General features: G+C 33.8%; 2 protein-coding genes across 3 annotated transcripts; one reads left to right on the forward strand and one right to left on the reverse strand.

Annotated features, from left to right (window-relative positions):
• Positions 1–1,694: 1,694 nt before the first annotated feature.
• On the forward strand, positions 1,695–6,459 carry LOC123713376 (polypeptide N-acetylgalactosaminyltransferase 3-like). Of its 2 annotated transcripts, XM_045667001.1 has the most exons (8): positions 1,700–1,767; positions 1,891–1,937; positions 2,021–2,169; positions 2,411–2,508; positions 2,637–2,817; positions 3,162–3,300; positions 3,583–3,768; positions 4,522–6,459. In XM_045667001.1, the coding sequence occupies exons 2-8, from the start codon at positions 1,923–1,925 to the stop codon at positions 5,554–5,556; spliced, it is 1,803 nt and encodes a 600-aa protein (XP_045522957.1). In that variant the 5' UTR covers positions 1,700–1,767; positions 1,891–1,922; the 3' UTR covers positions 5,557–6,459. The 2 variants fall into 2 exon arrangements, with proteins under 2 accessions (XP_045522959.1, XP_045522957.1); XM_045667003.1 differs by having other exon boundaries at positions 1,695–1,937; positions 2,024–2,169.
• Positions 6,460–6,559: 100 nt separating this feature from the next.
• On the reverse strand, positions 6,560–10,724 carry LOC123713377. Its single transcript, XM_045667004.1, has 3 exons — positions 10,479–10,724; positions 8,109–8,318; positions 6,560–7,608 (listed from the first exon to the last, which is right to left on the reverse strand). The coding sequence occupies exons 1-3, from the start codon at positions 10,516–10,518 to the stop codon at positions 7,400–7,402; spliced, it is 459 nt and encodes a 152-aa protein (XP_045522960.1). The 5' UTR covers positions 10,519–10,724; the 3' UTR covers positions 6,560–7,399.
• Positions 10,725–24,033: the final 13,309 nt, after the last annotated feature.

The following is a 24,033-nucleotide window of genomic DNA, read 5'->3' on the forward strand; positions in this document are numbered from 1 at the left end:
TTGACTTGTATCTAAGGTTATATCATTCGCAATAAAAATCAAGTTTCTTCATTCGTCATCTAACGTCTGCTGATTATTAAAAGTTGGGGGTTTCAGCCTTGGCAACACTGGGTACAGTGAAGACAAGGACTGTTCTCTATTATCTGATGAGCAAGAATCAGGATTCAACCTTACAATTGAGCTCAAAACTGGGTCATTTCAATTGTATTTTTTTCGAACCCTCGCATGCTTTAACGATAAAGTTGAGGCATTTCTATTTTAGCACTGTAACTTCTTCGGTATGCGCATGTAGCTCTGGAACAGCAACACCAAATTCCAGGTATGTATCTCTCAGATTAATGTGATGTCAACTATTAGTAGGGTTAATTGCGTCGAGTGGGGTATATTTAAGATAATTTGGAGTTATCATTAACGAAAACATTAACATTAACAAAGTTATGAGCTTCGATAATAATGGGATCTTCACTTTGATGTACATTGACGCAGGTAAATTTTGGCACAATCTAACATAACAAATAAAAATATGCCTTGATGGTGGGATCATTCAAAAGATTGGAAATGTCTTGGAAACTTGTTCTTCTAGCCATTTATCGTCATAATCTGTTCACAACACTGGACAGCGACAACCAATGCGTTTGGGCTGTACGTAGACTTTGGTGTAGGTTAGTGTCCGTAAACACTTGAAATTATTTAAGCTCTGCTTGACGTTAGCTACTATTTTAAAAATAATTGTATATCAATTGAGTCCTTTTTTCGGCATCTTGAGGTAATTCTTTACAAGCGTCTGAGGTACGTAAATGTAAGGAATGGCAAAAATATATTATCACGATAATACCTAAAATAGAGTAGTCTAAATCGTGAGGACACTGACGGTATCCCATCATAGTAATACAGCCATCTGATTCAAATCCAATTATATTTTCTAAAGATATATTTCCGTCTTGAAATGATATTATTATTGAATTAAATAATTTTCAGCAGTAGCTGAGAAATGACCAATCAGTCCAGCATTTGTATCATTAAAATTTTGAATAAGATCCCAGAATCGATTCACTATACGCTCGAAGCCAAGATATTTGACTACAATACAAAACATTGTTTTCATACTGGCAACATCGTCAACATATTTTCATATCTACCATTTTATTTTATTTACCAGAAAACATTTCGCGTTTCAATTCAAATCTGCTACTAAACATTATCTTTCAGAAGCTCCGATGACGTTGTTTAGTACTGCTTGTAATTTAGTATGATTCAGATTCATGTTACTTGCGACTTTAGAATCTGGAATAAAGTAAAGTAAAGTTAATGTTCTGCCATAAACGCCGACAATTTTATTTCCGCAATTTTCCGTCGCTCATCGTCACTTACACTCTTAAAAACATTATCAATGAATCTAACACAATAGCGAAAAAAATGAAGTATGGTTGATTGAGGGATGCCTAAAAAACGTGTTTATCGAAACTATGGAACAAATAAATGTAACTAAATATATTGTATTCCTACATATGTTTTAAGATATTTCCGTAGTGTAGTAGTGACAACCTTAAGCAAGTCTTCTGTTTGCTTTAGTCTTTGATAATACAATAAATTTGGATACTTTGACTGTCAAGATTTTATCTCTACTCTGTGTGTGTTTATATATGTCACTTGCGGCTTTAATCGACAAAAATAAAAATTAAAATATTCTATACGTTTTCACATAAAACAATAAATTTCAGCTCGTTAAAGTTAAATACTTAATCCTTACCATAATTATTACAAATGGTAATCAGCCTTTTATGAGTAGAAAATTAATTAAGCTAATGTTATGCTATGTTGCCTTACTATATGTTCTAAAAAATAATTGAAGTTGAATTAAATATAACTTTCTTTCTCGTGTTTTATTAGGCATATTGCCTCTTGGCACGCAGAATAATCAAATGTTTTTAAGAAATGTGAGTATAACTTTTGTTGAAATTACAAAGTAGGTATGTCTCCTACTATGTATTTGTAAAATAAAAACCTTATTTGATTTCAGCAGTTTTGGAGCTATTTTTGTAGAGGTCGAAGAAGAAAAATTACTAGTCTTACAATAGTTTTAATATTATTAGTAAATGCTATGTTTTATGTTAGTTTATTACTTTATAATACTGTTCAGAAAAGAAACATAAAACCTTGGTATGAAAGGTAAGACAATTTAATAATTCTAGTCATATTATTGCACATGATTATTTCTTTACATTACTTATGTAATAATTAATAATATTTTATTCACATACTTCTATAAAAGTAGAAGTACTGAATAATATTTGATTTAATAAATAATAAGAAGAATGAATACTGACGTCTCGCAAGTACTTTTTCTTTTATCAGGACACAAACTGGAAGTTTTTATATATTCAGATTTATATGTTTATTATTATTTTAGAATACAATTCGACCAAGATTCTTATGTAGATAACACAGGCATGAGAGTAGTCATTGGTCATTATGTTGGTGGAAATTCAGGAGGAAATCTAACTGAAGGTTAGTTATGCATTTTTAACATTATACATATACATACATGCCTTTAAAATATCTGATAAAAATACATAAGTTTAATATATGTGAAGTCTTAAGGAAAGGATCTTATTCATTATAATTATTTGTTTTAGAAATAATTAATACCAACAACTATGCCCCAATAGTGGGTGCAGGAGAGGGTGGTCGGCCTGTACAGCTTTTACAAAGAGAAATTATCACTGCCAGAGAACTTTATCCCTTACACTCATATAATATACTAGTTAGTGATAGAATATCTATAAATCGAAGTTTGCCAGACATGAGAAGTGAGAGGTATTGTAAAAAAAATTAAAACTTGGTTCAGTCACTTTTTTCTTTTAACAACAAATATTAAAACTTAAATTTATCTAAACTAATGTAATAAGCATTAAAAATTTAACTATATAGCTGGAATTTGAATGCATGAGGATTGCTACACTATATTAAAAATTGGGAAGACAGTGTCTGAACCAGTGACTCAGGATTAAAAAAAAGATAGAATAAATTATATGGCTTCAAAATTTGTTACTGTAGTTTAATATATACTTCCGTTTGGTTTTCGAGGCTATGTATTTCCCTTATATGCTTTGTGTTATTATTTTGCAGTCTGAAACATTCATGCAACAAATGTTTTCTAGTTGCAGGAATGTACAATATAATTTAGATAATCTTCCAACTGCGACTGTTATAATAGTCTTCCACAATGAAGCTTGGTCTACGCTTTTACGAACTGTGATGTCTGTGATATTACGATCACCTGATGAATTATTAAAACAAGTATGTACAAAAGATATTTATACTACAGGAAATAGGTAAACATTTTAGTTTAATCAGTTATATATGATAGGAGATAATTAGTATGAGTATGACTTTGTACAGAATTTCAATCTCTGGTGTCGGTTGGTGGCATAAAGTGCATCCAGAAGTTTTGGGTTAAATTTTAATACTATGGTATAAAAGGCAAAATTGATATATATGTAATTAATTCAAGCATTTTTAAATATTAGATAAGATTATAATGTGCATTGCTTATAATGTTATTCTAAAATTACTTTTTAGATAATATTAGTTGATGATGCTAGTGAAAGGAAATACTTAGCTAAGGAATTGGATGATGCTGTAGCTAGTTTAAATAAAGTACAAATAATACGAAGTGCAAATAGAACTGGGTTGGTTGGAGCAAGACTTATGGGTGCTCGTGCAGCAACAGGGAATGTTCTTGTATTCTTAGATGCACACTGCGAGGTAATTTTGTTTTTCTACTTATTTATTTTGCAATAAGCTCTGCAATTAAGGTTGTTTAGAATAAAGCTGGATAGAACTTTTGTTTAATTTTATCTCAATATAATAGGCTAATTGTAATCAGGTGTCTGCATTTAACATAATTAGAAAAAGTGTATGAAATATATATTGTTTAGTTTATGGAAGTGCTAACAAGGCTTAACGATTTATTTTAAATTTCCATAGTGAATTACGTAAGAAATATATCTCAGGTTGCTTTATATTTTATTGTAGTTGTATTATACCTATGGAGCAGTGTTGGCCTAGTGGCTACAGCGTGCGTCACTCATCTCAGAGGTCGTAGGTTCGATCCCCGGCTGTGCACCAATGGATTTTCTTTCTATGTGCGCATTTAACATTAGCTCAAACGGTGGAGGAAAACATCGTGAGGAAACCGGCTTGCCTCAGACCCAAAAAAGTCGACGGCGTGTGTCAGGCACATAAGGCTGATCACCTACTTACAGAAATCTGAGGCCCAGAGGTTGTAGCGCCATTGATTTATTTTATTTGTATTATACCTGTCCACACTTACTATCATCTTCATTTACCTACAAAGAACTATAAACGTATTGTATTATCAAAACAATTGTTATGAATTTGAACAATAGAACAGGCGGCAAACGGGCAGGAGGCTCATCTGATGTTAGGTGATACCGCCGCCCTTGGGCACTCAACGCCAGATGGACAATGATTATATGAATAAAATATACATTTTAGGTGACGAAAGGCTGGCTCGAACCGTTGTTAGAGCGCGCAGGAAGCGACGACGTATTCATTTGTCCTCACATAGACCTTTTGTCAGATGACACGCTCGCCTACACAAAGAGCATAGACGCCCATTGGGGTGCTTTTAGTTGGCGACTTCACTTCCGCTGGTTAATGCCCAGCCCTGAAGTCATGTTGTCCAAGACAGAAAACCCCTCGAGACCTTACCCCACCCCGGCCATGGCTGGCGGTTTGTTCGCAGTGCGAAAAAGCCTCTTCTGGCGACTAGGGGGTTACGATGAAGACATGGTCATTTGGGGGGCAGAAAACCTTGAACTTTCCTGGCGTGCCTGGCAATGTGGGGCTAGAGTTGAAATCACGCCATGCTCACGCGTAGGACACATATTTCGACGTCACAGCCCATATAAATACCCTGGTGGAGTCGCTAAGGTGTTAAACTCGAATCTCGCGCGAGCTGCGACTGTCTGGATGGATGAATGGGCGGAGTTCTTCTTCAAATTCAACCCATCCATTGCCGCGATTCGCGATCAGCAGAGCGTGGCGTCTCGAATAGAGCTTAGAAAGAATTTGAATTGTAAAAGTTTCAAATGGTATTTGGAGAATGTGTGGCCTCAACACTTTTTCCCAGCTCACGATCGCTGGTTTGGGAGGATACGCAGTGAGAAAGGCAGTTGTTTAGGAGTCGCTTCTGGGACGCCTGGACTTGGCGGGCCAGCATCTGGGGTGAGCTGTGGGAGTGACCTTGACTTAGAACGACTTCTGGTCTATACAATGGAAGGTAGAATAATGGCAGACGAAGGGCAGTGCCTACAGCAGGGTAACGGTAGGGCCGTCTGGAAAAGCTGCAATGAGAGCAAAAAACAGATATGGAATCAGAAAGGGCCGCGTTTAAAGACCCCCGATGGGTTATGTTTGACTCAGCTGATAAGCGGCAGTAAGGATGGGGTGAATGACCCTTTGACAGCTAAGAAATGTCTCAATGACAATGGGCAGATTTGGCACTTTGAACGAGTGCCTTGGCGATAATGTGATACTCAAAATGAGAAAAGTATTTCTTTTAAAATAGCATTATAACAATTTTACATAACATATACACGTTAATTTAATATATTTAGTATCTTGAATGATTTTTTGGACAAAGTTTGAATCTCATGGAAACACATTCTCTTATCATATCACTAGTTGTTAAAAGTATTATCTATAACTATACTAATCTGTGATTAACCCTGAATTGAATTTAGGTTTTACTTTAGGGAAATGTCGTTTATCAAAATCAATACTCGTTATTCGCCCTTTGCTTTAAATATTGATACAAAGTATTGAGTCGATCAGTTTAAACATAACCATTTTACACAGCGCAAGTTTAACTTCGAATTGTTACCGGTTTTTGTATATTTAAAAAAATCATCTTAATTTATTTTTTATTTTAATTCTAATTTATGCTTTTAAGCAGTTTAAACGAATTTACGAACAATTTATCATTCCCCGCCATTGAAGTACCAGGGCAACAAAAAATGCTAGTTAGTTGCATTGTTGTGAACATATTAATCTAAACGTAATACTCGAACAAAAGACTACTTGTTTATCTAGTCTTTTTACTGTTGGTTGTGTTAACGATACGTATTCCAATACAGTAATCTGAAAACTGTAAAACGAACACCGATGTTAATGTTTGACTCAATAATTGGTACTAATCAAGCACTATTGGTAGCGCTGATTTCATAAACTATAAACAGTAGTGATATTCTTTTTTTTTAATTTTATGGCCTGGTAACGAGACCTTTAAGTCAAATGATTTTCAATGTTAAAGTCGGTATCGTCGTATAAAAAGCTTATAACTACTAAAAATAAGTATTGGGATACGTGTCTCACTGAATGTATGGTGCTCTATACTTTATTAATAGAGGCACTTTTATAATTTTTTATAAAACAATAGACATTTTACCGGTATAAAACGTTTTTATTTATTGTATGTTATAAGAAAACCTTATCCAATAACCTATCCTACCTTGTAAAATAACAAAGTTTTTGAGCAGTTGTGTTACTTTACGACACGTATAATTGGGAATGGAGATCGAACTTAGATAACCATAGATAATCTAAATCAGTGTTTTACAACCGTGTTTGTACCTCCTTAGCTATGTAATATAGTACATAATTTTTAATATTACAAAAAATTTAATTATTCGTTTGAGGACGAAACACAGTAAGTTAATTTAAAAAAAAGAATGAAAAACTGAAATTGAATTTCCAAATAATTTTAATAAATTTTCAAAACGCCCCCTTTAACAATAAAATTGCCTCACTGTGGGGCGCGCCACGTTGAGAAACACTGATCTGAATGAAATGATTGTATAAAACAGTAGATTAGTCAAAAGAAAAAAAAACAATTGACATCTGTTTATTTATTTACAAAGCGACACGAGATTAGGATAAATCATTCAATAGCTATTTGGGGTATAGTTTGTTCAAGTATAAGACTGTTATAATATAACCATTTCACATATTATATATTGATGCTCTGTCGTACCAAGAACGAAGCCTCTTATTAAAAACCCTAAGATACGGTTGTCACATTTAAAGTTACTCAAACGTAAAGGAAAAAAAGCAAATGAAAGCCTTGTGAGCGTTGATTTTAACTGAACAGACGGAGACGGCAAAATGTTTCAAGTCAATGGAGTCTGTACATCCATAAGACACGAACAGGAACGTGTCCATCCCACGCCGAATTGAAGTCAAAATTTACCTCAATCTAAGTGTTTTATATTGACTTTGATATTAATAGTTAAATGGCCTATTAAAGACCTTACGTATTTTTATAATTTCGCATTAATTGCGCGTATTAACTCTATTTTTTAATACATCCCGTTCACCTCAGTACATAGTATAATATGAGCGGTAGCAAAGGAGCCATACTGGGGTTGATATGCGACGCGGAGTTGCAATCGTTTCCGTTGCAAATGTAGCATCTTGCGTCGCTGTGACCCCGTGCGCGCTCGACCGCCACTAAGCCCAGACATACTGAATCTACTTGCACCTTCGGCACACATCCTTTGATAACATCTACCGTATTTCCAACTGAAATAAGAAACCCTGGCTTTAGAATTATTAGAATAAAATAATTTCGGCGGTTTGATTCATATTTTACTTAATTAGATTTCAAGATCATTCTCAACCCGCACTTTGTAATCAAGTTAGAATATTAAATAAATAATTGTTAAGTTACGAAAAACGTGTTTGACTCTCAGAATTTATCTTAAATAAATACAGTATTATTTCTACTTCAAAGGTGATTGATATTCAGAAACAAGAACTATGACTTCCGCATGTCAAAATCCAATACGTTTTTGACGTACAGGAGTCTAAGCGCTAAGTCTCGTTTCTGAATCTTATCATAATACACTTATAGATGAAATTTGCAAGGAATTTGGTAAATGCTAAGCGTAGGATTATGTACGCCAAAGATTTCAAAATAGATTTTGACATATGGGAGTTATAGTCGCGCTAAGTTTCGTTCCTGAATCTGGCCCTAAGGTCATATGGAGGCAAGTAAATGTTACTGTAATGTTAATACTTACAAGTCTTGTCGTCAGGCGTAGCTACCATTTTGAGACAACGCATTTCCACGTTAATTCTGGAATCAGTTTTTGGCGGTGGATGTCCCAGATTGTGAACCCATTCCGCTGTTGCCCAGTTGGAAGGATCACATTCTTGACGATTTCCAGGCCAAATTGTTTCTTGTGGGTGACAAGCTAAGCATCGCTGGTAAAAGCAGCTTTCTGATGACACTGTTAAACAAAAATTGAAAGCTTTGTTAACATCTGAACCCTGTTTCGGGAAAATTCCTGTAATCCATAGGGACTGACGCATTTTATGTGTCTGATTCATTATATTTTAATAGGTGGCTTGGTGAAAGATAATAGCTTAATGGAAAATCAAAACCTTTAATCTCTTGTTTTAAACTAAGCAGATCACATTTATGTACCATCAAATCCGAATAAGTTTTTCTCAAGAAATTTAATTCCATAAGAATGGGATTAGATCACTGAAGCTGTAGTTTGTCTTTAGTTTGGTTCATGACACCAAAGACACAGATTGTACTTTGTGTGTGTTATTGCATACGAACGTTAAATTTCATAAAAAGCATAACTTATTTTAATTTACATTTCGTCTACGGGCTGAAAATAGAAACAATAATAAATTTAATTAATTTATTAAATTAAATTTAAACAATAAAAAATAAAATGTATAATTGTTTTATTATTCGATAAGAGATTGAATTCAAATTCCTTAACAATCACGATTTAATAGCGTGTCCAATAGATGTCATAAACAAGAACAATAAAGTTTTCTTTATTACTTTCTGATAAAATGTTTTAAATAGTTTTTAATAAGAATATTTTTAATTGCACATAAACCATTGAGCAAAATCTAAATTTGGAAACACAAATTTCATTCTTAATTTGAATTTGACATTTTGACAGCGCGTAATTTTTTTTTTAAATACGACACCACCTGTATTTATTTACGATAATTCACACCATACAATGGGAGCAGATTATTTGGTATATTAAACAAAAATGAAAGGAACTCTTAATCAACAATTATAATCTCGAATACTAGGTAATAAACTGAAGATTAGCTACACACGACGTGAACTTCTAACATTATAGTAGCGAAGATCGCCTTTACGTAAGGCCTGCGACACATTCAAGGGATTTTCATTGAGATGTTATTGGCTAATCAAAAACATACACGTACATTATGATTTTAATTCTATTGCATATAAATGAGGTCATTAACGAAGACAATCGAAAGCAAATTTAACAAGGTTTTATTTTTCATACATGGAATAGTTTTGGTCACTTAAATTAATTATTCTCAGTTTCGGTAATATAACTAAAATCCTTAATTTATGCATACAACAGAGCATAAAAGATCTATTTAAAATGTGCCATATCAGAGATTATAATTAGAATGCACCTCACCACACTTACTGAAGTACATTTGTTAACACCAGCCCTAACTAAAGGCAGAATAAGTTTATGAAGATTAAAGTTTATAAAGGGCTAAACAATGATGATGAACCTAAAATATTCATAGATGTGTAGAGAGCTTTACTGATCGACATACTTCATGGTAATGACCGCCGTGCTATGCACTCCTAAGCACTGCAATCATATGTCATTTTCTCAAGTTTCGCGCCATTCAACCAAGCGATGGATCGCTCATACGTATAATTATTGGGAATCCATTTTGGTATGCGCACGAGAAAAACGACGATTTATAGATTTTAAAAGAATATATAATTGGTGTCCCTTCCACAGACTAAAGCGCAAAATTGTAATATTGTATACTCTATATAGCCTGTATTATATTGACCTTGAATGGTGGATAATTTTGGAAACAATATACTAAATAAAAGGTGTTAAAACTCAGTCATAGATATTACCAGTACAAAAATTTGTATTATTATGATAGTCTTATCTGCCGTAACACTAACCCACATCCGAAACAAGAGATGATCATACGCGGCCCACGCGCCGCCATGTCGACACAAAGTAGATATAACAATGTAAATACGATTGTCAACAGATTAAATAAATATTTATTAAGCGGTAGTTGCATGAGATGAGCCGAACTCCATTGTGTACAAGTGTCGGGCGTGAACGGACACAATTTCATTTCATTCATATGAAAACAGGAATGTGATATAACCGTTTTGTTTCAACAGGTGATGTTGCAACCATTTTGTCCGTTATTATTGAGTATATTAAAATGAGTTAAGCGACCATGTGGGTGATAGACGAATAATGAAACAAGAAAAAACAAAAGTTGATATACGATACCTCTTCATTTGCAGCCTATATCTGATGGAAATAGTTTGAATGAATTGTCTAATCTCAATATAATGCTGAGATATATAAATGAATAAAACATATACTTACCCAGTGATAATAATCCCGCCACACATACAACAAAAAACATTTTCTCATCGAACGTTACAAACGCACTGTCACACGCTCACCGTTTATAACTAATCTGCACTCAACTTTTATCTTTGTCTTATCATTGGACAGTAAATTATTTTGTAATTTGAAGAATAACAAAGGTTATTTAATCTTGTAATAGAATTTTCCGATATTCGCAGATCGATAGCGCTGTCCGTACTAAAATATCTATTTCTGGATACTCCAGTTTGGACCAGACGATTTTCTATTTATTTATCTGAGGACCGCCCCCGTTTGGTATCGGTACGGTTAATCTAAAAGTTTTGAGATTCTCGACTATAGAATTATCGTTTTAGGTTCGTTAGAGATCTATTTGCCTTAAACCAATAGACAGAGGCGGAAATTACTGCCCCATTCGTAGATATGCAATTCTGCTGTAATATTTTAGGTTTAGTAACATAAGTACTTTATTTATATCTAAAACAATATTTACTGATGATAGTACAAATTGATTTACACACCTTCACTTTTGTACGATAACAAATTCGGTTTGATTTTATGTTTAGCACGCGTTTTACGACCACTATATTTTTAACTATATTTTGTATATGGTTAGATAAGCAAATTTAAGGACGAATCCCACGTAGATTATAGGAAGTAAACTTTTAAATGGATCATATACAATAATAAGGCAACAAAAAACTCAAATAGGAAATCGATACAGTGGCCGACATTGAAGGATTGTCGTTATTTTTAATTGACTCCGCCTTACTTTGGTTAGTTTACATTAACATTTTCGGTAATTGCCAGAAAACGATCATTCAAAGGAGCCGAAATTGATGATCTAATTACTTTAACAGCTATATTAAGTAGCTTCTATAGGTCATCTACATTATAAAGAGCACTCGTTTAATAAACAGCTTCATAATTGCATTTGAAAATAAAATATATTTAATAATTATTTCTAGTCTGTGAACAATTTGAACTTCGAATGTGCAAAAAAGATCAAGATTTATTTATTCAATAACAATACATTGTTTTAGCAGGTATTGGGGATCATGAACTAAGTCTAGGGAGACCTGTACATCAGGTTACTCCGCTGTTCCAATTGTTTAATGAAATAGTAACTTAACAATAATTGAAACCAAAATATTATATTCTAATATTATATTGTAATGTTAACTTTGCATTTTTTATTTTCATCGTTTACACATGTGTATTTTTTTAAATAAAATTATTTATATTGTAGACACACATAATAGTATTCCTTTGCAATATATGAGTCGGCAAAAGAAGGTACCTTTCCAAGGTAGTTCCTTCGAGGGAAAGCTGCGATCCTTTTAATAACTAGGGGTCGTATATCAGTGAAAAGACTTTCGGGAGCCGATTTCTCAGTGCCTTCTTCACAAAAGAAAATGGGTAGTAATTTGAACTGTAAAAGGCTTCCATCCATATAATTGATGCCAAAATCTTTGAGTAAACAGTGTGGCTAGGACAAGAGATTGAAAAGTGAAGAAATGTATGTTTGTAATGTATTTGTAACTACTAAACAGATTTGTTTGGTTTTTACAAATGAACGTTAATTCTCACATAACGATTTATTTAGCCCAGATATATGGACATCATAATAATATCGGAAAAACTCTTCAACTTAAAAAAAACGCCAATTGCCTTGCGAGAAATCTTAAATATAATAATATTAAACTCGTGCTATGTTACTTACCATAATTAGCTTTAATAAGATAATGTGTAACTTATATAGAAAATGAATCATCATTTATAAACAAGCACAAGCGTTCACAGTTTTAATAAGATCTTGTTGGGTTGTTAATTTGTCCAGATCGAACTTATGAATACCGTTCGTTGAAAATCACATTCATTATGTATCTTCGGTGAAACTTTACTATTGGTGAATATGATGTTTCGAATATTATATCTGTATAATATTATACAAATTAATTACGTTTTTAGGAAGACATAGAGCTGGTTTAGTATAGGAATACCTAGGAATGATGCGAAAGCGCCTGGTGAAAGTATATTCTCAATAACGGGAAATGCGCAGTGCATTTTCAGTTTTGCTCGATATAATTTAACCTCAGGTACAAATGTGTGCTGTGGTATCGTAGCTCCGAAACGTACGGAGTGTTTTTTTTTGTTTAGAACGAAGTGATTTAGATGGCTTCTATGTGATCACTTTTTAGCTGCAGCAATGTAACACAAAGTAGTTATTTTTTCATGTTTGATCTAACTATTACCCTAATTTAGAAGACCACCAAAGCTCTATTATTGACAGGCTTAAATTTTTTTGCTGGCCAAATGTGTGTATTGCAAAGTGTCATATATTCATGTGTTACTGCTATTGAAAACGAATTATATATTTAGTAATACGTAATAGTAAGGTCATTTTGGGCTAGAGGATTCATTGTACGAATCTCATCCCTGATGTTGTAGGTTCGGACCTCGGCAGTGCAGTGGGAATTTCTGTCAATGTGCGCATTTAACATTCACTCGTAGGGTGAAGGAATCGTGAGGATACCTTCGGACTCAAAAAGTCGACGGCGTGTCCAGAAGGCTAAACAGCTACTTGCCTATTAGAGAAAACAAATGATACCGAATCAGGAAACCTGAGGTTTAGACCTTAAAAGCCTCTGATTTTTGTAACTAAGTATAAAGTGATGTAATACCACTTATTAACTCGCCTGATTCTCAATTATCTTGAAATTGTCAGTTGATGTTTCATTTTGTTAAAATATAACAAGGGAATGAAACAGTTGAAAAACAAATTAGTTTTAACGAAAAGCTTTACAGAACATTAAATATTCCGTTTTAGAATATTTTGCTAAAAAAAAAAGTGTCGGAGCGCTTATTGCCAGTCCTTGTCTGCGCCACTGATATGAGAACTAGCTGTAAATTTAAATTTAATAACATATTTTTAGTGACTTTCATAAGTGTACATTACCTACATGGATAAATTATATTCTTATTTTTGAAATGTATAAATATGAATAGATAATGCGCCGGCGCTTCAAACGTCTGCTGCGATCGTGTTGGTATGCAAAGATAAGCTTATATTAAATCTTCAAATCATCAAAATATCCCTTATATGGAAGCTTTCACTTGACTTTCTAGATTTCTTTTATTCTAGACTTAAAGTAGTGTTTGTATGAATGCGATAAACTCGAAATAGTCCCATTCCTGAGGACAAAACAGAAGTATATTGTATACAAATTATTGTTGGAGAGTTTATTAGCTTTACACTAGCTAGTAATCTATATTTTAAATAGGATTTATGGAACATTCAGGATTTTTAAAATTATGTTGGCATAAGCTTAATTAATAGAAGCTAGTTAGTTAAACGAAGATGCCAATGTTGTTATATTGTACTAATATATTATGTTGAACGTATAAACACGTTTACTTTGTCTCTGTTTGTGTCTCTTTTTACTTTATAAGCTCCATGGTCAAACCATTTAGTGGGTTTTTGGTATTTTCTATACGTTGCGTTTATATATACGTATATAAGGCTATAATGAATAAAAAAATGTAATTTTCAGTTATTTTTGGTCGCTTATATTAAATTTTATTTACAGATATTACAGACCTCTACATCCAAGTGGAGGTCTGTAATCTCTGTTCCGTTCCTGACCTGTCTCGCTTCATCCGCTTTCATGACATTCACCATGCGCGTGATTTATGGGTACTTTGGACCTGTCCCTTGTCTGGTTTATCCTGGCTTTGGTACAAATATTTACGACAACGCCTACTTGACTTGACCTCACTAACCACGGCTGCCTTATATATCCTATTCGTACCAATTCTATACATATTCTAAATAAGACCAACGTAGCTTTGTGATTACCACAAATAGCGGTTAATATGTAGGTCCTAGGTCCTCTAGACGAAACAAGACTGCCGACTGCTATATGCCATACTAAAAATAATAAAAATCGGGTCGATAGAGACGTCTCAAACAACAAAAACATTAATACTAATTAGCGACTGCTACTATATAAAGAACAATATAGATTAACAACCCAAACATTAAGATTTCCTTAATACCACAGATAACATCGACTGCTTCTTGCATTAAAAAGGTTTTATTTATCTTGAACAATTTGTTATTGCCGCTATGATTGCCTTCCGGTAGCCGTGTAATTCAATCTTCTCGTTTTTGAAGATTTATGAGCGTCATTTTATTCTACCGCCACTGATTAGCGATACAGGTTTGGAGTCTTACGTGAAATGCTATAATTAAAAACCTTTTATGTTACCGATCGAAAGGACCAGACGATATTTTTATTTGAAAAACAAAGTGCGTCCATTACCACATCGAGGACACCGATTATTCTGTTTAGTACACTATAAGCGGTTGAAGCATTTACTGTGTAACATGGTTTTAATTTTTACAATGTGAGAAAGGCAATAATAGTGATAGTGATTGCATAATAAGTTCTTTCATCTCATGAACAATTATTGCAGTTTTATGCTATTAATACTGTTGTATAGTTTCATACAAATTTTTATTCTATGTAAATAATATAAAAATACCTAAAAAAATTTTTCATTTGTGGCTGGTGCGACTGGCGACACAGATCGCGCGGTCTAATCCCGGAGTGATCAATGGACTTTTATTGCTTATTTTATATTCGTACGGTGAAGGAAATCGTCGTTGGGCAATCGGCCTTATATACTATCTAACTTCTTTCCTATTAAAATATCAAGATATACAGAAATCTAAGACCAAGACTTGGTTTTGCAGCGTAAAAATAAAGATCCATGTACCGTTTCAACCATACGACCTCAGAATTGCGTTTAAATTCTAGACACACTTATGTAGTGTAAATTACGTCAATATAAACCATAGACAAAATACTATCAGTGCAAAAATTCTCGACACAGTAACCCGTCGATGTGATCATACAACGATCGCGTGAGATAGTTTCGCAGTACGAGGGTACAATAACGACTCCTGCGCACGTCTTGCCCTCACGACGCCTGTCCGTTACTTTATGTCGCTTTTTATTTTATTTACTCACGCATATGTTTATCTACGTACCGTTGAACTTAAGTGAAATTGTATTAACGTCTCACTTGTATTTATTAAGCTTTTAAATTTACTTTAACGAGTAAAACGAATGAATTAAGGAGTTATCTTTCAGGATGTTTAAGTTGAGGCTGCACCACGAACTGCAATAGTTTCATCAAGTGTGTGATACTATGTACATTTGATGACTGGAGACAGTCCAAAATGGAACTGCCAGTAGTTAACCTGCTAATGACAAAGAGACTTCTTAGCCTCAACGAAACTAATCTGTAAATAAAGATAGGGAACATTAAGAAAATTATGTCCAGGACGCGACAGAAAGTCTCTAGTGCAGAGGCTGTTTCAGCGCTGATGAATAAGTCATCCAAGTAGTACTAGAATACGTGGCTGTGGCTTTACGAATAGAAATCCTTTAAGCAGTGAGGTCGCTCCGTTATGCCCAGAAGAGGCCAGGTAACTTCCGAGCTTCTGGAAGGAGATAGGCTGGCTTAAGCCAGGATTTTACGCTCAACGGAACAAATGAGCGTCTAAGTGCGGAAATTGAGTCCACACTACAACTGCTACGAATCTTGCCCATAGGGTGATAAACATTCAGAAACGATACTTAGCGCGAATTATGCTTCCACTATGACCAAATTATATATATATAGCTATATATGTTTGATGTTTCGTCATCGTTTACGTTTGTTATAGGTGTTGGTTATATAATAACCTAAATTACACGACTATACAAAAAAGAAAATGTCGTTTGTCCTAAAGGTTGATTTTTCGTATGAACTAATCCGAAAAGAGAGAGAGAACTTTTTTTAATGAAATTTGTGACAGTTATTGTTATATCACTCATGAATTCGCCGATTTTGAAATATCGCTTAATGAAACCGACCGACCCAAATACAAAAGTTAACTTTTTCATTTCTTTTCCCAACAATCTATTTATTTATTAACACTTCGTTACACTACAATATAAAAAATTGAACATAATTAAATCAAAAGGAGGGCAACTGGCGAACTAATATCGAAACTTAAAAAAAGATAGGCTGGCCATCAGCTTTCTATATCTATTCGTGATCATTTCTTATAGGTGAGAAGGTGATCAACCATCTGTGCCTGACACAGGGTCGACTTTAAGGTCTTAGGCATGCCGGTTTCCTCTGGATGTTTTCCTACACCGTACGAGCGCGTATTAAATGGGAACATAGACAAACAAATATGTGTGTGTACTTTTGTATACGCGTTAGAAGTTATACTTATTTTGGCGTAAATAGAAATCTTTTAAAATTTTATCTTACTCACAATAGAAAAAAGTGTTAATATTTAATATATTTAAAGTTTAATTATAACGCATTATCTAGTTAAATAAAGTTTATTTAAATATCACAAAAAAAACCTACATTAATAAAGAAATGGACATTTTTTATTTTAAAACTTCAGGGGTCGGTTTTTTGTGACGGTGTGTAAGTGGCCTTTTTTACGATGTTCGCGCGCATCGTAAAAATTTACTGCGGCGGAAGAAGTATTACTTCAAAAATCTATTGGAGTACAGTTGGATATGGAATCGATCCCAGGGATGAGACTAATACGATGAAGCCACTAAGCCAACACTGCTATGAAGAATGACCTTAGTGATATAAAATTTAACAAATCTCAGTGTTTTAATTACTAAAAATTAATATCTCTAGGCTGTCGGCGTTAATAGCTTCTTAATATGTAATTAAAGTCTCGAAGGCTATTTAGTGAAATGCGATTAACACAGGTAAATTTTCTGATACACTTTCAAACGCAACCTGGTACAATCATTTATGGCCAATTTATGGTTTAATCAAAGTAGTTTGACGGGTTTAATGTTGTAATCGTTAGTTTAGTGTTAACTATACGGATAAGTTTTGCACGTTACGTAATAATATTTTTTTAGTGTGTGTGCTTACAAAAAAGATGTGGAACCTAACTTAAGTCTAAATCTAACTGCAAAAATAAATGGAGTAAAATATTTATTTTTGAAGTTACACTTCTTTTGGCGCGTTAGGGAAACATGATGACAGTCAATTTTTACTATGCACAGTCAAATTTTAAAATAATAAAATGTCAATTTCTGTAATTATGTAGAAATATTTGTGATATTGAAATAAACTTTATTTAACTAGATAATGCGTTATTATAAAACTGTCAATGTGTTAAATACCTTTTTTCTATTGTTAGTGTCGTAGTAATGAGAAAGATTTTAGAAATAATTTTATCTTGTTACGCCAAAAAAGTAAAACTTCTAACGCGTTTAAAAAACATGTGTACGTACTTATGTAAGTACTAAGGTTTTTTTCTAAATTTGAAGGAATTGATTTCTCTACCTTATATAATATCTATAAATATATATTTCCTAAATATATAATGCTTACGTAGGTTAGACCTTCAAGAATCAGCTGTATGAGAAATACATTTGCACCAGGGGCGCTATAAGCTTTATAGTAATTTTTGAAGCAGACTGATGTTAGAGTCTGTGCGAAAAGACCACTGTGTATATACAGACAGATATAAGATGTAAAATAATTCTTATCTTTTACGCATCACATTGTTTACAAATTATACTATCCAGTCACTGTCCGAGAGGCTTGATCCCTTGGCGTTGCGTAGAGATGTGGGGTCTCTCTGCACCATCTTTATTTACCACGGAGAGTGTTCAGAGGAGTTATTTGGACATGCAGCTGAGTTTCATCATCGGACGTCGACATGAATACAAAATGCCACCCGTATTTTTTGGCAGTTTTTATGCTGCGAACCACCATCATGTGGATCCAGGTACCCACTGAAGTATTTTGGAACCAATTCGATTTAGGATCCTTCAAGAAAAGAGCGTACCCTTAAATGGCCGGCAACGCACCGGCGAGCCCTCTGTCAATTTGAGTTTCGATAACGATAACAGGTGAACCTCCTGCCCGTTTACCGCCTGTTATATTTGAGTTTCGATGACTTAACAACAGGTGAACCTCCTGCCCGTGTTATATTAAAAAAAAAAATTAAATCTTACATAAACATAATAGTGTTGCCAACACAACAAAAAATGAAATTCCGCATAGACTCTAACATTCAATATTTTATCCAACGAATTGATGCTGTTCAAATAATTATGTCATTTGTCAATACGACGTCAAGCATTGAATCCTACTACTTCGACTACTTCCGAACGAGTAACATCGTTTGGAAACTAAGCTTGCCTAGTACTCATATTGCTGGCAATAAAAACACTATTTTTTTGTATTGATTGATTTTAGGCCATTTGAACAAGGCCAGACCGTACGTGTTTACATAATAAATGCTGGAATGACCGAATAATCATTGAAGCAAGCACGTGCCTGGTCGTAGATTCAAGGATAAATGAAATTGAATTTATAGTAAATAAAAGATATAATTTGAGGTTAAAATTGAAAGCAAATTAGAATGAATTACAATGATGCAATCAAATGTTTATTAGATATTGTTGAAAAGTTGAATGTTTCAAAGACGTAAATTACCTTCATATGAGATACTTCATCATCTACATCGCATCAGCTAGATCCAAACAGTGACGATTGTAAAAGTCCTTCAACTGGTAGACTGATAAGTCGCATAAAATGTCGGCAAGAGGCGGCCTGGTAGAATGAAGAAGTCGTTGTTGTGGAACGTACGGGAGTGACCGGTATCACATCCGCCGTGGAGTTTAATAAAGTGGCACCTGGCATCCAATTGAGCATTTTCGAATCCACTGGAACATCCACAAATTTTCATCAAATATCCGATTTAAGGGTAGGTTAGGAGGAGTTAAATTGATTCCAATGACACAGAAGATATTCAAAGATATAACAAACGTTTAAAAACAATTTTGTTTTTGAATTTACGACCTCTACAATTGTATAAATGTAATGCCTGTTTGCTTGGTTTAAATCTAACGTAATAAAGAAGACAATGCTACAGATATTGTTATATATACATGATACTTTGCCTCAATCTGATGTCTATTGTAAATTTATAGCAATTTGCACCTTTTTCGATGAAAAGCCATCGCGGACACAGGAGACGGTTTTTATGTATTTACTAAATAGGTAATATTATTTACATTTTGTTGAGAGCGATCCCACATGTCTACGAAACGCAAAGGCCATCCATCCGCTCGGTAAGGGATTGGTCCTCGACGATTCAAACCGCCCTTCATTGAATTTGCTCTTCGCGCTCCTTGCGCTCTTCTGCGCCTCACGTATTCATTGTTGTCTTAGATGTCCTGATTTTCTCACAATATTATCCTTCATAATCTCTATATATATAATATTATGTGTGTCACATATTCGTTTCCATACTCCTCTGTAACGGCTCGACCGATTCTTATGAAATTTTTTATGCATATTCAGTAAGTCTGAGAATCGGCTACTATATTAAACCCCTAAGTGATAAGGGGTGTCCACCCCAACACCTTACAAAAATAATTCTTGCATAATATAATAAATACACATAATTTTTATAAATATAAATATAGTTATTTATATTGAACTAAAAAAATGTTTCCTATAATATACATGGTAAAACGACGTTTGTCGGGTCTAGTATAATATATAAAGCTAGTATAAGCTAGTATAATATTAAAAAATCTAATAGCCCGCACTCTCAGCGATAATAATCTCTTTTAGTCACTAGGCTAACACTTCCCATGCTATTGTGTTTATTACCAGAAAAAATAACAATTATTGTTTTGCAGAATTCACCATTGGCGAATTGATATTACTATACAAAATAAAACTCAAATTAGGTTTCAAAATTACTAGCACTATTAGTTAAACACTTTGACCAATTACTTTGTCCCGTTTAAAATTAAGCTGACACGAAAATGATTGGTTTGACATCGATCTTCAAGGTAACAAAGAACACGGAACTTAATTCGACTTATTAATTTACGTAGGCATTTAAATTAGATTTCATCTAGGTCTTATAAGGCGGTGCGTAACACCGTTTATTATGCCGTTAAGTAATCTTAACTTAATGGGAAACTTGTAGGAAAAGCAATGCACAAGACAAAATCGTCGACAAAATAAATAGGAGTGGACGTGAGCCACACCATAGGTACAATTTCTAAAACTGTGAGATAATTAACATGATTTTTTTACATTTGTAGACCAGCTATCGACTGAAATAATTCCGAACCAATACGACTTTGGGTCTTTCAGGAAAAGAGCGTGCCAATTCTATTATCAGTTGCGAGCCTGGCATTGTGAGTATCCATTTGTATAAAAAAAGTATAACTAAAATATGACTAGCAAAAAAAGTTACTAATAGTTCACAATTATTTAATCAAAATTATTAAATGTCTTCTAAAGCATTTAAAAAAGTTATAAATTGAGTTTTACTTAATGTATAAACAACTGTAATTAATTTAAATTTAAAATTTTTGTTTAAAAATAAACTTAACTTCTACATACTGCATGCTGACCATGCGTCATACTCGTGAACGGGTGCTACTTGTGGTGACCGTACTTGAATTCGTGTATGTGGTGATATTAGTTATTTCGACTACACATTTTCGTGTTATTCCCACGAGAATGTAAGTGTGGGCTTCATTTCACCATTCCTCCGGCTGATGGAGGACAAATCTTTGTTATTAATTTATTTTATTATTATTAATTACTTAAGATGTCACGTGGAACACGGTGTAATGGTTGCAGCTCCTTACAAACGTTGTGTAAAACAAAAACTTGGCTATTAAAGAGACTGGCGGAGAGCTTATTGCCAGTTCTTCTCTTCCGCTCTATGCCCTTGATCTAAGAACTGGCAGGAAATGTAAAATTAGAAGCATTTTCACATATTATACATTTCTGTTTTTGACGTTCATAAATGTACATTGTGTTACCTATATGAATAAATGATTTTGAATTTTGTTATATAAATATTAAACAATATATGAATTTGAAACAGCGATTCATTTATGCTTCGGTGTAATAAGAGGCTTCCTTGAAGTCACCTTGAATGATAAAAACTAGAGGTGTTCTAGAAATGTCAAGTAAGTATTAGTCAACAGAAAAATTCTTATAAAAAACTGTTTTGTTTCGTTTAAAAAACAGATGAAAAGTACTGGAAAAAAATCTGTGGCGCTTGAACCTTTTATTAGGGCCTCAGATTTCTGTATCTGTTTCATGATTATTTATCAATATAATAGACAAGTAGGTGATCAGTCTCCTGTGCCTGATACACGCCGTCGACTTTTTAGGTCTAAGGGAAGTTGGTTTCCTAACGATGTTTTCCTTCACTATTCAAGCAAATGTTAAATGCGCACATCGAAAGATAGACTACGAAAAGTACTTAAAATACCAAAAATATTAGTAGCAATATGTGGTTGGTATACCAAACCCCAGACCCGACTGCGGCCGTTCTATTGAGAATCTATAAACACAACTTATTGCTCAGAACAGTGCGCACATGTAGTCCTAGAAATCTTTTTCTAACAGATAACTTATTTACGTTTCTAGAACTTCGTCTATGTGATACCTCTTACGAAAACCAAAATACAGATTATATTTGAACTGTTGCCGCAATATAAAATCTTAATTAACCCAAAATAAAAGTACATTGCGAAAAGAAATTTATCGGAGGTGCACAGTCATTGCAGAGTAATTTAAATCATCTGTCTTTGTCCGGACCGAGATCACTATCAGACTTACGTAAAACTTGATCGCGTATTACATTTGGTGTGTGTAAAGCTTGTTATACTTTATAGACTTTTGGTACTTAGAGTTGGAAATATGGAATATAAAATATAAATCAGTAGCGCTACAACCTTTTTAGATCACAGATTTGTGTATCTGTTTCTTGATAATTTGTGAATGTAATAGCCAATTAGGGGATCAGCCTCCTGTGCCTGACACACGCCGTCGACTTTTTGCGTCGAAGGCCGGTTTCATCACGATGTTTTCCTTCACCATTCGAGCATATAAAATCGAGCATTCGGGGTAGAAACCTACGACCCCAAGGATGACAGTTGCACGTTGAATCCACTTGCCAACACTGCTCTGCCAAATATGGAATGCAAAAGGGCATATGCTGTGGTTTTATTAGAACGTTTTAAAGCTGTCGAAATCCGCTCTAAACTCGGGACTCATGAATTTTTATGGAATTTATTATTGAGCTTATGTCAACTGTCAACACGCGTTTATATATTCGTTTCAAATGATTTTGTACTTTTCGGTACGATTATAAATTTATCTTTATTTTATTAACTATATAACAGAGCAGGTTACTATAGGAACAAAAACCTAAATCCAAGGCAAAGATGGTAAAAAATGGTGATAACTTAATGACAGTGACATAATACATAAATATATGTGAATTTTTTTTTTGGTATAACCATAGAATCCGTTTTTATGATGCAAGTTGGCAGACGGCTCATCTGATTAAGTGTTACCGCCATTCATAGACATTGATAGAGTTTGCAAGCTGTTGGCCTTTTAAGAATTAGTACGCTATTTTCTTGAGCTGAATTGGTTCGGAAATACTTCGTTGGTGAAATCTTGACATATTGGTAGAAGGCACATCATGTTAAGTGATTATCGACACCAATTCCCTGCCTCAATGTCATCTTTTATTACATTTGGATACAATACAGTTTGACAGTTTCAAGATTTGTTGCTAACTGGCGTAAGAGATATTAGTATGATCCAAGATATCTTGCATTTATATAGGTAGGTCGTTTTTTTATATTTTAAATAATCAATAAATCATTTTTATTACATTACGCGAAAGTATTTCACTGATTTAACTAAATTCTTGGTTCTACTAGGACTATGTGACTACTAATTCCGACAGCGATTTGAAGAATGAGTTTGTGTTCCACGACATTAGCGCTGCGGCTATTGGAAGAACTGCATGGAACTTGCTTACAAAAACTTAGGGGTCGGTATCCCTGTCGCTATTGGTAGTAACAGTGTAAGGGCTCAGGTTAGGTCAAGTAGACCCTGTAACTACGGTTTCTTTAATAGTATTATTCTTTGTGCTTCAGTATTAATAAGTACCTCCATCACGCACACACTTAACGAACAAGGTGACCACTTTTTATACAATTTTGTACAACGACACCCTCGCTATCACAACAACCACTCTCCCAAGTCTCTTAACCCAGGTTCCACTTATCTGTGATACAATAAAGCTTGAAGATCTTTCGTTAAAACCTTTTATCCTAACAAATGAAAGGCCATTAACGACATCCAATTAGCGGTGAAATATTAAGGACCATAAATAACAGAGGTGCGTATTAAAAAAATGCATTTAATGCGCAGCCAAATTGGACCATATGATTAATGCCACTATATTTTATTCCATTAGCATGAATTAATTTTTAACTACTGTTATATGACATTATTGGATGTCGAATAAATTTTTATTAACATGTGACGCTTATGATGTTCTGGTTATTTATTTATTTACAAAAGCTTGCCAAAGCACGGCACACTGATAAATAATAATAATATTTGATTTAATGTGAGCACTTGTAAGCAATCATAA

The sequence above is a fragment of the Pieris brassicae genome, chromosome 8 (assembly GCF_905147105.1).
Source record: "Pieris brassicae chromosome 8, ilPieBrab1.1, whole genome shotgun sequence".
NCBI lineage: Eukaryota > Metazoa > Arthropoda > Insecta > Lepidoptera > Pieridae > Pieris > Pieris brassicae.